Source organism: Paramormyrops kingsleyae, chromosome 1 (genome assembly GCF_048594095.1).
Source record: "Paramormyrops kingsleyae isolate MSU_618 chromosome 1, PKINGS_0.4, whole genome shotgun sequence".
Lineage (NCBI taxonomy): Eukaryota > Metazoa > Chordata > Actinopteri > Osteoglossiformes > Mormyridae > Paramormyrops > Paramormyrops kingsleyae.
The window spans coordinates 52,972,439-52,988,651 of record NC_132797.1 but is presented as its reverse complement, the minus strand read 5'-3'; the positions used below and the strand labels follow the sequence as shown (position 1 = coordinate 52,988,651).

Below are 16,213 nucleotides of genomic sequence, written 5' to 3'. Positions count from 1 at the left end.
AATACAACTTATAAACAACTTAAACTTATAAACAATAAAGATAGCAGCATCAGAATCTCTTTAGCAGCAAACTCATTCTTCAGCTCCCAAGCTCACCAGTCTGCTGCAGATATTGCACCTGGCTTTTCCTGGTGTTGGCTTTGTGAAATGCTGCCATACAGGATTAGATTTTTGTTCAGCCATCAGACAGCAATTACTAAAACAGAAGAATAAATGCAAGGTTAGAATTTTTATTATAGTACCTTCATCTTCAATTCATTCTACAATTCCAGTATTCCATGCACATTAAAACAATTACACTCTAATACATTTTGAAGAAAAAAAAAACACTAAGTGCATCATGGTATGATGAGTAGTGTACACTAACATGTTGTTTCTGTTGTTAGCAGACAGATAGCTTAAAGCCAAATTCACAATCAGAATCTAGTGATCCCGGAAAATAAAATAAAATAACTGTCGTATTGCACAGCCTTGTATGCAAGGACAACATAAGCCCCTAGTGATTGTGACGTTGTCTACGTATAAGCCCAGGGCTAGACATAAGCCGCGGCACCGCGGCCAATGGCCGTCGTGCCTTTCAAAATTGCCCGCACGCCTCCTCAAGATTGGCCTGCCTTTAATGTTTGTCTGGCCGTATGCCCCCTTTTTACCGAAAGTAACGTTCATTACACAAAAGACTTGCACACGACACGGTCCACTTTACCTCGTCAACAATCGATGCATCTGTACTGAACCCGAACCCGAACCCAACCTTCGATACGAGAAACGAGGTCGACCCGCACATCTCGTAATTCCCAACTACTAAATGAACCGCAATGAATTCTGGACTAATACGATCATGTGTTCGTCGCATGATTGGCTGGTACGGTATGTATCGTCCAGCCTACTATGGAGCCACAGCAATGACAACGGTGCATCATCGGGGGTTACGTTTTTGATTGGAAAAGCCATCCGACGGTTTCCGAATAACAGATAGGTGTCCTCTTCGGTAATCATCGTGTAGTTGTCGTCTGCTGCTTATGCTGTCACCATGCCTCGCAAAGATCGAGAACGTAAAAGAAAGCAAGCTGAACTCGCGGCTACTGCCGCAAAATGTTGCAAATTATCTACTTTGTTCAGGTAAGTGTCAGATGGTGTTGTAAAAAAACATTTGCCGAGGCAGAGCAGATTTGACTCAGAGAAGTACCAAGCTCTGCTGGGAGGATATAGGACTGGTAGCGTGCAGTGTGCAAAAAACGAACGTCAAGTCAATTGTCATGTACACTAAAAGAATACGGGTTTTCTGAGCAAACAAATACAAAAATATTGACGGCTCCTTTATTGTTGGATTTTGTTTTTTGAAATAAAGCTATATATATATATATATATATATATATATATATATATATATATATATATATATATATATATATATATATACACACTGTATATATATATATATATATATAAATATATATATATATATTCTGTCTCAAATCGAAGGTCGTATTGCGTAGGTTGTCTAAACTTGGTAATTACAGTAATTGGTAATTAGTGACTCAGTATTGGCCCAATGCCTTTTTGGAAAGTTTCTGCTTTTTTGAAAATAAAAAAATGCATCCTTTATGGAAATAAAATTCCTCCACAAGGCCCGAGGTGTCCTATGAAATTTAAATAAATGAAAAAAACATTTTTTCAAATTAAAATTTTTAATTTGTCAATGACTTCACAAAAAACAATACCACTGCACACTAGCTAATTTACTCCAGATTTTGGCCTTGTGCCCAGGCTTAATGGCCTTGTGCCCTAGAAAAAATATGAATAGCCAAGGCCAAAGTGGCTGTGCCCTCCTAAATCCTTATGTATATCATGATGACATATAGTTCGACTGTATACACACTCAGTTCATTCGATGTTCGTTTGCTTTCTTCACTTCCCATGGTGACCTATAACAAATGCAGATCCAGTCCTTCCAGATTCAGGATCTTTCGATCCATCTGTGTAAATCTGAATATGGTCTCCATACTTGTGTTCCACATATCTATAAAATTCATCTACTACTGTAGGTCTATATTATTACTTATTGATTTGACTTGCCGCAATTGAAAATCAACTTCCATGGTTTCTATTTTCCACACTGGACAGTCAGGCCACATCACAGTAGGACAGAACTCTGTTTCTCTCACCCCCAAATCTCTAGCTGCCTCATCTCCTACCCACCCAAAACTATTCTTTTGTACCCTTTCCTTTTCCCAACAGGTTCGTAACACTCTCTTAGTGGGGTGACTGTCTCTATGTCCCTTCAAATTAACCCAATAATTTACAAGCAGTTGCTTACGTCGAATGTGCAAAGGCAGTTCTCCCGCTTCCACATACCCGCGCACATACTGGAGACATTTTTACTGCACCTAAGCATAACCTTAAAGCTCTAGCCTGTATTTTATCAAGCCTCGTAAGTACAGATTTGGCTGCTGATCTGTACACCACACTCCCATAGTCTATTCTTGATCTTATTAAACTTACATATATATATTTCAGTGATTGATAGTCTGCACTAGAGGTCGACCGATATTGAATTTTACCGATACCGATAGTTAGGTTGGTCCGTACTTGCCGATAACCGATTAATTAACCGATAGTTTTTAAAATGGATACTGGATTAAAAAAAAAAAAACTAAATTAAAACACAACACTACATGTAAAATAGTACTAAACTTTATTACAAAAACCAAACAAAAAAACAGTACTGAATCATGAAAATGTGCTATATGAAATAAATATGAATATATTAATAAATATTGAGGTAAATTAAAGACATGCTTTCAAACTGAAACAAAAAGTAACACTCCAAATAAAGAAAAAAAAAGTTACATACAAAATGAATTATAATAATAATTATATAATATTATAATTATATATAATATTAATTATATAAATGTATATTATATGTGTAGTCTCCCACTATATTTGCTTCTATTTTGAAAACTTTTTTCTCTCTCCATAGACAGAGGTTGACCAAACTGTTTGTGTAATCTGTTAACAACGCTCATTATATACCGGTACCCGTCTTTTTAGGCAAGAACCAGATAATGAGTGTCACATCATGAAATGGTTTTAATACGAAGGGAGCTGTATTACAGTACGTGATAACAAATTTAATAAAAACATCGTAAGTTAGGCCTATAATAGTAATGATTTCATTTCAAATAACAAATATATTATATAGAGAAGGTGAGCAAAGTATCAACAGAGCTTTTTGAAACTCCGAATCAGTAAAATACTGCGTCGCAAAAAGATTCACTGTTTCAAAGCGCTCCAGTCGGATCCCCCCATCCCCCCGGCAAATCGCACCCTGTGCCTGAAGATAAAAAGAACTGAAATCATGACATTAAACATTTGGGTCAGACTTGCGTGTATTTTTGCCACATTATTTTAACCGCTTGATGTAGCCTACTGCTAATGTTAGCGTCCTCTCAGCCTTGTCGACAAACATACTGCTGTTCTTTCTCCAATGCAGAATCTAATCAACAAATGAATTACTTTATATTGAGATGAAAACATGTACTGTAGTGTACTGTATACATACCTTTTCGCTGTCTATGTTTTAAACGTGCATTTGAAGTGTCAGCGTTGTCCGTGCACCGCGCTCTCTCCAGGCAGCTTGCGCTCTCCTTGCAACTAACAGTATCACGTGTCAAAACGAAAGCATGTGCTTTACAGCGATTTTCGCCTATAGAGGTGGCTCTTGCCATAGATATGTTGGCTCTTGCACTGTATAAGGACAACGGACCGTTCTCAGCCGCTTCAGCTCTGACGCAACCCGGAAAAACTATCGGCGTGGATTTTTGCCGATAACCGATAGTTCCGGGAATCAACTATCGGTGCCGATTAATCGGCAAAACCGATACATCGGTCGACCTCTAGTCTGCACCCCATTCTCGTCCTGTTAAACACCTCATTGTATTTATTACTTTTTTGCACTTACTCTCCACCTTCCTTATATGTTCTCCCCAGGTCAACCATGGATCAAAATGTAAACCCAGAAAGCAAAATGTAGTAACTTTCTCCAAAGTACTTCCATATAATTTTAAATTAATCCCCTCATTAACTTTCTTCCTAGTAAAAAACATTACTTTAGATTTTTCAACAGAGAATTTAAAACTCCATTTTATTCCCCACCTCTCAAACTGCTGGATACCTTCTTGCAGTTTCTTAACTATATACTCCACATTTCTTCCTCTTTTCCAGAGTGCCCCATCATCCGCAAACAAAGATCTCCCCATGTCCTCTTGTATATGTCCATATATATCATTTATCATAATTGAAAATTACCGTTTTATCCCAGGACTCTTCCAAAACTTCTGGCTGTGGTCCTGCACAAGGCAGCATGGGTCACGTGTTCCACAGCAACAATTACACTGGGCTGCCCGCAGACGTGCCTGTCTGAAAATCGGCGTAGTGCACTCGGATATCGGCCGATGCCGATACATAAAAAAATGCTAAATATCGGCCCGATATATCGGCCGGCCGATATATCGGTCGACCTCTAGTTGGTACCACTCAAAAATTGACCAATGAAGCATTTTTCTCCGAAAGAATGATCTAGCTGAATACCTTAAAAATGAAATGTCAATAGGTTGAAGAAGAATAAGAGCATATGTCTGATATCTATAGTGGAGTCCTAAATAGTACATGTCTGAATGTGGAATGTCACTTAATAGTTAATAAGAATATTGTTTGTACTTGTCAAAATGTGATGTAATGAAATGCCAGTTAATAATAATTATTAGAAATATTGTATGTACTTGTCTGAATAATTTTAAAACATGATACTTAATGTCTGAACACCTCAAATGCCAATATTTAAAAAGTACAGTGGTACCTTGGTTCTCGAACTTAATCCGTTCCTGACTCCGGATCGAATCCTAAAAAGTTCGAGTTCTGATCGAATTTTTCCCCATAAGAAATAATGGAAAACCAATTAATTGGTTCCCGGCCCCCCAAAATTACACCTAAATATGTTTTTTTTTTAGCATTTAAACACAAAATGAACAGGATAAAACAAGAAGAGCATTTTTTTCTTAATGGCTTCCAAAACGATAAAGATCTTATCCCAGCATTACCCCTGTCCTACCCCGATCGTCCGCTCCTTCCGTGTGCCATGCCCCCTCGTTAACCTCGTGTGGGATCCCCATGTGATCAGCTGTTTCTGGTTGTCATTAGTCCTCTGTATTAAGTCCAGCGTTTCAGTTTGTTTCCCCGGTCAGGTCATTGGGTGCGTTGGACTTGCTTACAGCACTGGCTTAAAGCAACACATTCTGATCCTGACGCAATGCATTACGGTTAGATGCATTGCGACCTCTCACCCGGCTGCACAAACTGGAACCGCCTCCGTGACGACACACCTTTGCCCTTACTGGCTGAAGAGTTTAGTTACACGAATGACGTTTGTATCCCAGGCAGTTCTGATGCGTAATCTGCTATTTCTTCCGAATATCACGTAAAGCAGTGAGAACTAGTTTTCAGTTAATTTACCTGGTAAAATAAAGTTTAAATAAATTACATAAATGCTCTAATAGTAGACATAAGTTAGTGGTTTATTTATTGTTAGTTACTGTAATGTTGCGCTGCTTTATTTGGTTAATCGTCCAGTCTGTGAAGAAGGCATTCAAGTAAGAATTGCATTGTAGTCTGTACATGACAATAAAAACTTTGAATCCAGTCCATTGTTTATTTTTATTATTGCTCTGTATTCGTGAATAGCAAACTTTTAATGAGTAACATTTGTACAACTATTACGTAACTTTTTGGTGAGCAATGGCTAACAAAATGTTGTGTCTTTTTTGAGACGTGTTGCTGTCATGAAATTCAAAATGAGCCAATATTTTTCACTAAATAGCAAAATGTCTCACTTTAAACATTTTACATGCTTTCTCCTGTTCCACCAGGCTCTGCAATGGGAGCTCCCAGTCATACACATGTTCTTTATCACTTTACTGAGCTGCATACAGACAGGACCAGTCTACCGCTGTGGGAAAACGAGACTTAAGAGCCTTCTCCAGTTCATATGCTGGGCCCACCTAGCACCATCTAATCTCTGGATCCCAGTGTCCCATGATACTCCCAAAGCAGCCCATGCAGGCCCCAACTTCTTCTTTAACACCTGGCTCAGCTCCCAAGTGCTGGGCTGGTACACTCCATCCATGTCCTTCACTGCTGCATAGAACCTATCCCCAGGGGGTAGATATGAATATAGATATTGATTATATGACATTGAATCACTGTTAATGTTTTGGTGTTTCATTGATTAATGATTAACACATTGACGTATTGTCATTGAATCACTGCAAATACATGGTTAACATACACTCACCTAAAGGAATATTAGGAACACCTGTTCAATTTCTCATTAATGCAATTATCTAATCAACCAATCATGTGGCAGTTGCTTCAATGCATTTAGGGGTGTGGTCCTGGTCAAGACAATCTCCTGAACTCCAAACTGAATGTCAGAATGGGAAAGAAAGGCGATTTAAGCAATTTTGAGCGTGGCATGGTTGTTGGTGCCAGACGGGCCGGTCTGAGTATTTCATAATCTGCTGAGTTACTGGGATTTTCACACACAACCATTTCTAGGATTTACAAAGAATGGTGTGCAAAGGGAAAAACATCCAGTATGCGGCAGTCCTGTGGGCGAAAATGCCTTGTTGATGCTAGAGGTCAGAGGAGAATGGGCCGACTGATTCAAGCTGATAGAAGAGCAACTTTGACTGAAATAACCACTCGTTACAACCGAGGTATGCAGCAAAGCATTTGTGAAGCCACAACACGCACAACCTTGAGGGGGATGGGCTACAACAGCAGAAGACCCCACCGGGTACCACTCATCTCCACTAAATAGAAAAAAGAGGCTACAATTTGCACAAGCTCACCAAAATTGGACAGTTGAAGACTGGAAAAATGTTGCCTGGTCTGATGAGTCTCGATTTCTGTTGAGACATTCAAATGGTAGAGTCAGAATTTGGCGTAAACAGAATGAGAACATGGATCCATCATGCCTTGTTACCACTGTGCAGGCTGGAGGTGGTGGTGTAATGGTGTGGGGGATGTTTTCTTGGCACACTTTTGGCCCCTTAGTGCCAATTGGGCATCGTTTAAATGCCACGGCCTACCTGAGCATTGTTTCTGACCATGTCCATCCCTTTATGACCACCATGTACCCATCCTCTGATGGCTACTTCCAGCAGGATAATGCACCATGTCACAAAGCTTGAATCATTTCAAATTGGTTTCTTGAACATGACAATGAGTTCACTGTACTAAAATGGCCCCCACAGTCACCAGATCTCAACCCAATAGAGCATCTTTGGGATGTGGTGGAACGGGAGCTTCGTGCCCTGGATGTGCATCCCACAAATCTCCATCAACTGCAAGATGCTATCCTATCAGTATGGGCCAACATTTCTAAAGAATGCTTTCAGCACCTTGTTGAATCAATGCCACGTAGAATTAAGGCAGTTCTGAAGGCGAAAGGGGGTCAAACACCGTATTAGTACATAGTCATATCAAATAGAATAACGTGTACATTTAAGCCAGCTTCCAGTAATTGTTCAATGACACAAGTAGTTGGTGTTAGGTGCAAATATCCCCTTTTTCCCAACTTGACACTGAGGGTGTGTCCGAAATCGCGCACTTGCGCCAGTGCACTGAGATGTAGTGCGTAGTGCGCACTTCCTTCTGTAGTGCACACTACCATGGGAAAGTGCTGTCCTAAATGGAACACTAACGTTTTGCACTTACCGGAAGTGACAGACTAGCATTTGATCGCGATTCTCCAGTGCGCCAAAATATCTGCCATGTTTTCTTTACAATGAATTTCCTTGTGGCTTTATTTGCGTGTATAGAATATAACCTATCTACGACCGGCTAAAAAACTGCTAACATTTACGTGTGCGAACTCTTCTAAGTTGATATAATTGCAAACTCAAATTATCTATAACTGCCGTCAGAGAGTGACAGGCTACACACCGCAGTATACATCAGTAAAATAATTTTATTAACGTTACTTAGATTTATATGAAGCAGTTGCCTCCGCCTGGGCTTACGTGTTGTCCGCCTTAATTTAACAATAAAAACTTGCCGAAAGTCCCTCCCCTTCCGTTACGTAGTCAAAATGGCGTCCATTTAGTGCGAGTAGTGTCCATCATTCTGCACTGCGTTTTCTGGCCGTTTTCAGTGCACCAACCGGGTACTTTCAGTGCACTGAATTTTAGCTTAGTTGTCAGTGTGAAGTTTGTGAACGCACTACGCCCTAAAATCACGCATTAAAGTGCGCAAGTGCGCGATTTCGTACTGTTTTTATATGTCTACACGTCAGCCTTAAGCCATAATAAGGCCAACAAACTCTTTAGACTGAATGAACCTAAATATGCTCCTGTAGGTCTCATCACCAAAATCATCCAGACACAGAGACTCCAAGAAAAGCACCTCTCTGTGCTATCAAAAGTACCTGTAAAAAACATTCTGTAATCGTTATGATATGCAGTAACAAACATATGGGCCATCCCTATGTAAAAGAATGCTAATAACTGAAAATGTACATAAGGCGTGTAGTGGTCCCCTTCACCATGCTGCCTACTCCATGCGGGTATTATCAGGGCATCTTTGGAGCCCATGTGCTCCTGTAAACATAAGGTTTGGACACCCATAAATCCATACAACTCTACATTTCCAATTTGTGTTTTCGAGTTTGCTGCATTTATGCAATGTACTGAGGTACCGGTATTGAACTCACCAGTAATTGGATCTCATGCACCATCTTCCAAGTGGGAACTGTATACAAATCCACAATGTGGACATCCATTCCCTAAGTATTATAAATCAGTATTTTAAAATGAATAAATCCACAATTACTTAAAATTAAAAAGTGAAATTGGGGCAAGTATGAGGTATATATCTGTGGGCCGATTCCGCAATGATTTTGAAACAAGCATTCCCAATCTACAAACACAGAAAGTGCAGAAAGGTTTACGAAATCTCTCACCCAGTGCCCTGCTGCAAAAAACTGTAGCAAATATCTGCTTACATTACTTTCGATGTCCTGCTTTAATCCCAAACTCCAAAAGTCTTTTCGTGTTAGGCAGATGGAGCCACCCCACACAATAAGCTCTTGTGCTGGACATGTCTTATGAAGGACATATTTCAACTAAAAATGAAAAAGAAAACTAGCAATTATGACAACATTTAATTTTTGCTCCATTTATAGCTCTACTTTATCTTAATGTTTAGGCAACATCCATCAAAACAAATTCATTATATATGCAATCATACCTTGGCAATAAAACTTATTATGTTTCTGAGGACACTTAGGTCATGGATAGTGTCTAGAAAGCAGACTAACATACTGTACATGAAAAGTTATAGATTTGTCATTCACAAGTTCATTTTGGAGCACCCCCAAATCATTGAACCATAGAGGACCATGGCTAGCATACTGATGGTCTGTCAACTCTGCACTTGCTGCATACTCCCTAAGGTCCTCTATGTGTTTTGCCATGACCTTGCATAATTACAGTATGTATAATTTTTCTGTCACTCGTGTGAAGAATAAAAATTGTAAAATAATAAACCTCAACAAAAACAATGACAAATGCAATTAATGTAACCTTTGAACCTGTAGTAAGGTCTCAGTCTGGACATGTTTGCTTCTAAACATGAATACGCAAGTCGCCACTGCCTTTTCTTATAGTCGCCACACCTTTAGCTGACACTGAAGTAAGTGTAAACCGTCCTTGGTGCCTGTTCAAAAGTGTGTCTCCCACTCTGCGTTTATTGGGCTTCTCACTTATCAGCACCCCATCACCAGCTTCCAGGGTACACTGTCTCACTCGCTTACCTTTTCTTTCAGAAAAGCTTTTTTTCTGCTGACTTTGTGCCTGCTCAATGTTGCTAAGAACCTGAAGGATCAGTGAAAAGAATTTAGTATACTACAGTACAGCACATACAGTTACAGATGTGTTATAGAACACCCAGGGCTTTAATGTCAGTCAGTCTCTGTTCAAATTCATCCTCCGGGTCCTGTATTTTGAAATCTTCTCCAACGGGACATGCATTCATCACCTCAGGAAGATGGGGATGTCGATGGAAAAGCAGATAATATGGACATGTGTGATAATATGGATATGTGTAGATCTCTAAATTTGAATAACATTTTTAAAATACATTAACATTTCACTTATAAAACACTAAGATTTAATTCATTGTGGAATACTAAACACTGACCACTTGAAATTATGGTGTCAAAAATGTTATTAAAAGATATCAAAACTCTTCACCAAACCCACTACTGAAGAATCTGGGTTGGAAATCAGATACCACCATACAGTATAGGACATTTTCACACAAATGCATGGCACATATAACCTATATTTTATTAAATCTAATTTCATTCATAATGATTATATACAATATTGTCTAGTGTTAGTGCAAAATGCTCCAAACCTGTTTCTATTAAAATATATGTGATTGACTAAAGGGTTACAGACAGATTGCTGCCACCCGGGTGACTTTCTTTCGCAAATATTTGTCCAACTGTAGACAAAATTTTCGGCTCTGGAGATAATCTCGGAGGGCTGCATAAAACTCAGACATTATCGCTGGCTTCCAACGCAGTAACTAACAGACAACGCGGCTCCGACTGTGCTATAAAGTATAACAGTCTTTTTACAATCACATGGCGGCGCATGTGGGGAACCGACCCTGCAGCAGGTGTTATGCCGAAAAAGGCATCCCTGCCGTAGAATGCATGCCTGTCTCTAAATGACCGATTGGTCACTGATCTGAAACGAGTTGAGCTACTTTGTCGAGTTGCTACCGTAGTGCTAATCGATAGCCCTAACCCTAATCCCCCCAAAACCCGTAAAACCCTAACCCCCGAAACACCCCTAAAACCGTAACCCCCAAAAAAACCCTAAAAGCTCAACTCATCAGAACACCGGCATGCATTCTACGGCAGGGATGCCTTTTTCAACAGGGATACGTTTTTCGGCATAACACCTGCATACATCGGGCAACATGGCCGCTTTCCGAGTGCAGCCGGCACGCATCGGGCACCTACCAGTGTCATTTCACTCAGTTACCGGAGCCCCAGGCAGTGTTTTTTTCCCCCTTGCTTTGTTAATGTTAATGTATTGCATGACACCTCCTTTGTTGCTGTATTGTAACTATATTGTTTATTAAAGGGAAAAAAACGCGGTCCGCCTATATCCCACAATGCCAGTCGGCTATTTTGATTATAATGCGCATGCGCAGGGCCTTCTTTCTTTTTTGGACCGAAGCGTTGTCCTAAGAAATGGTGAGTTCGAAGTCGTTGTCTGCAGTATCTTTTAAATCCAAATCCATCCGTTAAAAGAACGTCATGTTTGCTTATTTTAATAATTGTATTACTTAGTATGTGACCTAAAACGTGTTTTAAGCTACTTCGGTATTTTAATAATAAAATGTCTCTGTTGGGTGTCCCGTTCTTTTCTGCTCTAAATATTACGTTGTCGATTATTTATCTGTGGTTACTCGGATGTTATATCCAAGGTTGGTAATGTCGCTTTAGATCTTGTGAGTGTATACTTCGGTTGTGAGTTTTTTTTATAGAGTCGTAAGTGTGCCTCCATACTGTCTTCATGGTCGCGTCCTCCCATAAACTGAAGTGCTTAGTAATTCTAACATTAACCGATACGATAAAGTCAGTTTCTGCATGATTGCGTATTCATGTTTAGAAGCAAAAGCCAGGTCGTTCCTGACTGCGAGCAAAGTCGTGCGAACTGTTTTTAATGCGACTTTGTACCGTAGGCCAAGCGCACCAAGAAGGTGGGGATAGTGGGGAAGTACGGTACCCGCTACGGGGCCTCTCTCAGGAAGATGGTGAAAAAGATCGAGATAAGCCAGCACGCGAAGTACACCTGCTCTTTCTGCGGAAAGGTTTGTGTGGGGAATCACTGCCTGCGCGTGTTTGTCATATTGGTCTCTAAGCTAACTGCTAATTAAGATGCTGTATTGCCACACACCTAGAGATGCATCCCAACATCCTATTGGCCTTTTTTAATTGCTTCCCCACACTGGCGAGAGTGGCACATGGAAGCATCAACAGACACATAATTATAATCATTTCTCATAATCAGCTACCTTTATTTCAGTGGAACCCACAAAATATCTGTACTTTATATTTCTGCTCCCTGCGTGGATTGCCTTACATTTGTCTGTTAAATTTTATCTGCCAGGTATCAGCCAAGTCGCTAATTAAATCAAGATCCTGTTGTACCCTCTGTGCTGCTAGTTCAGTATCTGCTACACCACCCACTTTAGTGTCATCTGCAAATTTCATCAGTTTACTGTATGTATTGGTGTCAATATCATTAATGTAAATTAGGAACAATAGTGGTCCTAAAATTGAACCCCACTATGAATGCAGGCACACTGTGACATGTGTCTCTAATAACTACCCGCCACCTCCTGTCTGTTATCCTGTTTTTAATCCAAGCTGCTACAGTTCCTAAAATCCCTGCAGCTTTGAGCTTTAGTATGAGTTGTTTGCGGTGGACAACATCAAAGGCCTTCTGGAAATCTAAGTCTTGTAGCTTCCTCAAAGAAGTGAAGTAGATCAGTTAAATAGGACCTACCTCTCCATAATCCATGTTGGCTATCCCTCAGAATGTTATTTGAATCCAGGTAATTTACCATTTTCACATGGATTATGACTTCCATTACTTTTGAAGTTATGCAAGTTAAACTGATTATTTCTACCCCCTATTTTACACAGGTGTTCACAGTAATCATTAAACTCATTTTCTATATCAATTTCATTTTCAAGTATGACCCTTATTGTCATTCAGATTAGTCATTTCAGCTTTTTTACATTTTACGTGTTTTACATTTTAGCCTATACCTCCAGAACTGAGTCATAGAAACAAGATTATCCAGACATTCCTTGGTTTCTGCCAAAAACATTGCAAATGAGATTGAGACTCTGCCTATTTCATTTTTAAATTTTGTAGGTTTAAAAAAATAGGCCATATTGCCCAACTTATGGTGGTGCTACAGTGTCCATAGGCCCTTATACAGACCCTGATAATCACGATCTATGACTATATTATTTATCATGCTCTGCCATTTGGATACATGAGCTCAGGTACATTGCAGCAGTATATAACATTACATTGGTTACATTTTTATTCTTTGTACTTGTATATTAAATTCCATTCTATTCACTTATATTCTGTTTATTTTATATTCTGTTCTTTTTCTCTGTTTTGTATCTTTCCTCTTCTTTCATGCACCTACAAAGAGAGTCTTCCAGTTTTGTTGTACCTTGTGCAATGATAAAGGCATTCAGTCGTTTGATAGTCCATACTTTAAGTATGCGATGAGGTTGGTGTGTAGCTCAGCAGGCTAGGCTGCTGTGCCTGTGATCAGAAGGTCACTGGTTGAAATCCCCAGGTTAGCAGAATTTGTTAGGGCTGCCACTAACTTTTTCTGCAGATTATTTTATCAATTGATTGATCCAAACAATTTTCCTCCACAAAATCAACTTGACTGTTTAATTTTATTTTGACAAACTATGCCATTTCAGAGCCTTAGATGATGTACACCAGCTTTTCGGTACCATACAGACATTATTTTTGCCCAAATTTCGATGAGCATATTAGTAGTATGCCTAAAAAAAATTGATGCGTATTGTGATGCACAGTAATCTGTATAAATTTGCCGTATCTTCATGCTAGATAAATTCAGTTAGTGGAGCACACCACATGCAACACAAGTGATAAGGACTCTGGTTGCGATGAAGGGACAGATTAGTATCATCTTTTAAAAGATGGTGGTGTGACAGTGCTTTTAGCAGATTGGAGACTTTTAGTGTGGTTTTCATTTTTATTTCACTTCATGAATTTTCTTGTCTGTTTTCATTTTAGTTTACAGTAACCACATTGGTCCCAACAAGTCCAACGTGCATGAACGCGTACATTGGCACCGTCAATCCATGTCGAATAAACCCAGATTGTAGCCTAAACATTTTCACAAACATTTATTTAAATGGAGATTGTAATGTAGCAGGCGGACAACATTATTGCTTTAATGATGAGTGTATTTAGCAGCTACAAGAACAAAAATTAAAATTCTCCCTTCTGATGCCAATTTAATCATGAATAGAAAAGCCTGGAGTCCTAACTATCCCCATGCACACACGTACTGGGGAATCTCTTCATGCCTTATAGCTGTTAAGGTGACCTTTTAATGTTGAAAAATGTGTGAACTTTTAAAAAAGAATTGACTGATCTTTTATTCACCTGTAACACAGACACGTGTTTTTTGATATTTTAAGGAAAATTTCAAAGAGGAAATATATTACTGTAAAGAAGCCTTTTATTTGATTTATTTGAAAGACAAAAAATGCTAAATAATGCAGATGTATGGTGAAATGTGTTAATCACCATCATATGCAGTAAAGAACAGAACAAATATCTAGCATCATATTTCACCAGAATAAAGAGCTATGACGGTACTGTGTACGCCATTATTTTCCTACAATGCTTGATGGTTCGTGTTTTGTCTCGTGACACAAGACCTTGTTACACCCGTAACATGCTAATATTTAAATTGTAATAAAATGCATGTCATGAGGCCATTTCCAACCAAATATAAACAAAACTTTTTGAAAGTCTGAGTTGTAATGTGAAGAACATTCGTTAATGTGTCACTGTATGTAGTCAGCCTTTTTTTTGAGGGTGATGCATTAGACTGAAATGGATATATGGCTCTACTGGACCTTGCTACGCAGTCGCTCTAACTGTGCGACAGGACTTACTTGGCAGTGTACCGAGTAAGAGCCTCTTGTTTTTACTGCTAGTGGGTTGTCTGTAGATATTTTCTCTCGCTTCTCCAGAATTTGTGCTAAAATTTGTCTTTCTCTGGTTACATTAGCAAACTGTGTACTCTGCACTATGGTGCATCTAGATGTTTGATCAAATTGCTTGTTTTGGATGATGTGCTGTCCCTTCCACCTCTTGATACTTTAGAATGGAGACCCTTATCTTAAAATATGTCCAATCTGCTGACATTCTCTGCACACACACTCGCTAATTTGCCAATGCTGGTGTTCTCTGCATTTGTCCATCCCAAATGTTTCTGGTCTCTCACTTGATGCCAAAATCTGATTGAGCAGTAAAGAAAAAAAAATGACGCGGCTAAGTTTTAACATAATGTTTCAAATAAAGTAGTATTGGTTCTTGGTATGAGAATTTTTATGAGTGAGTATATGAGCACTGTATTAACCCGATTATCGGTGTGTCCCTAGTTACAGGCATAGTCTTATGTGTATTTCTGTTTAATTTCTCTTAGACGAAAATGAAGAGAGAGGCGGTTGGCATCTGGAACTGTGGCTCTTGCATGAAGACTGTAGCTGGAGGTGCTTGGACATACAAGTAAGTTTCCTGCTTGGAGAAAGTGTTTGCACTTGATAGAAATAATTCAAGATTGTTCCATGTTTTCTTATCAAAGGCTATATGATCATATTGCTGAAGTGTACAGGGGATATCAGTTGTCAAATAATGGTCCCAGTTGTGATGCATGGAGTTTTCTTTTTCGTTTTTAAGCACAACATCTGCTGTTACTGTGAAGTCTGCAATTAGAAGACTGAAGGAGCTGAAAGACCAGTGAACATCTTTTCGATAATTTGTTCATCGCTCAATAAATCTCTCATGAGGATTTGTTTGACTATAAAAGTCCTGTCATCCTTGCCTGTTTTCCTGCAATTGTGCTGTGTCATGGTATTAAGTGGATCAAAGACTCATCTTGGACATGTCTACTCATGAATAAATAAACCCTTTCTCTAGGGGGACTGCAATATAGGAACCAATACCTTGGTTATCCACCCTACAGGACCTAAATAAATTGGACGTAAATCATGATTACTTGATTGAACTTGATTAATTGGTTATTAAAGAATCCATTAAATTTTTCCTTCTCAGTTATTCGGCGTTTGGTTGGAAGGAAGATGGAGCATAGTGAATGCAGGTCCAGCTGTGTGGATGCATGTCACATTACTAGTGAATGAAAATAGTTTGACAATATTGCAAAGCGGGAATTGAATTGAACATTTATATAGCACCCATGGATTGTTTTCCGTCGCTATAATGGATTTATGTGAACTGAGTGCACTAAAGGTTAATAATGAGATTGATGCAGA

The 16,213-nt window shown here is 39.1% G+C and overlaps 1 protein-coding gene and 1 long non-coding RNA gene across 3 annotated transcripts; one reads left to right on the top strand and one right to left on the bottom strand.

Moving 5' to 3' along the window:
* Nucleotides 1-5,696: 5,696 nt before the first annotated feature.
* On the bottom strand, nt 5,697-11,215 carry LOC140592669 (uncharacterized). 2 transcript variants are annotated; one of them, XR_011993054.1, is made up of 6 exons: nt 11,096-11,215; nt 9,875-9,935; nt 9,065-9,184; nt 8,774-8,845; nt 6,912-6,968; nt 5,697-6,206 (listed from the first exon to the last, which is right to left on the bottom strand). It is a non-coding gene; the product is annotated as an uncharacterized lncRNA (long non-coding RNA). The 2 variants fall into 2 exon arrangements; XR_011993055.1 differs by lacking the exon at nt 8,774-8,845.
* Nucleotides 11,200-15,749, top strand: LOC140592668 (large ribosomal subunit protein eL43). The gene is made up of 4 exons (XM_072716593.1): nt 11,200-11,332; nt 11,824-11,952; nt 15,367-15,449; nt 15,621-15,749. The coding sequence occupies exons 1-4, from the start codon at nt 11,330-11,332 to the stop codon at nt 15,682-15,684; spliced, it is 279 nt and encodes a 92-aa protein (XP_072572694.1). The 5' UTR covers nt 11,200-11,329; the 3' UTR covers nt 15,685-15,749.
* Nucleotides 15,750-16,213: the final 464 nt, after the last annotated feature.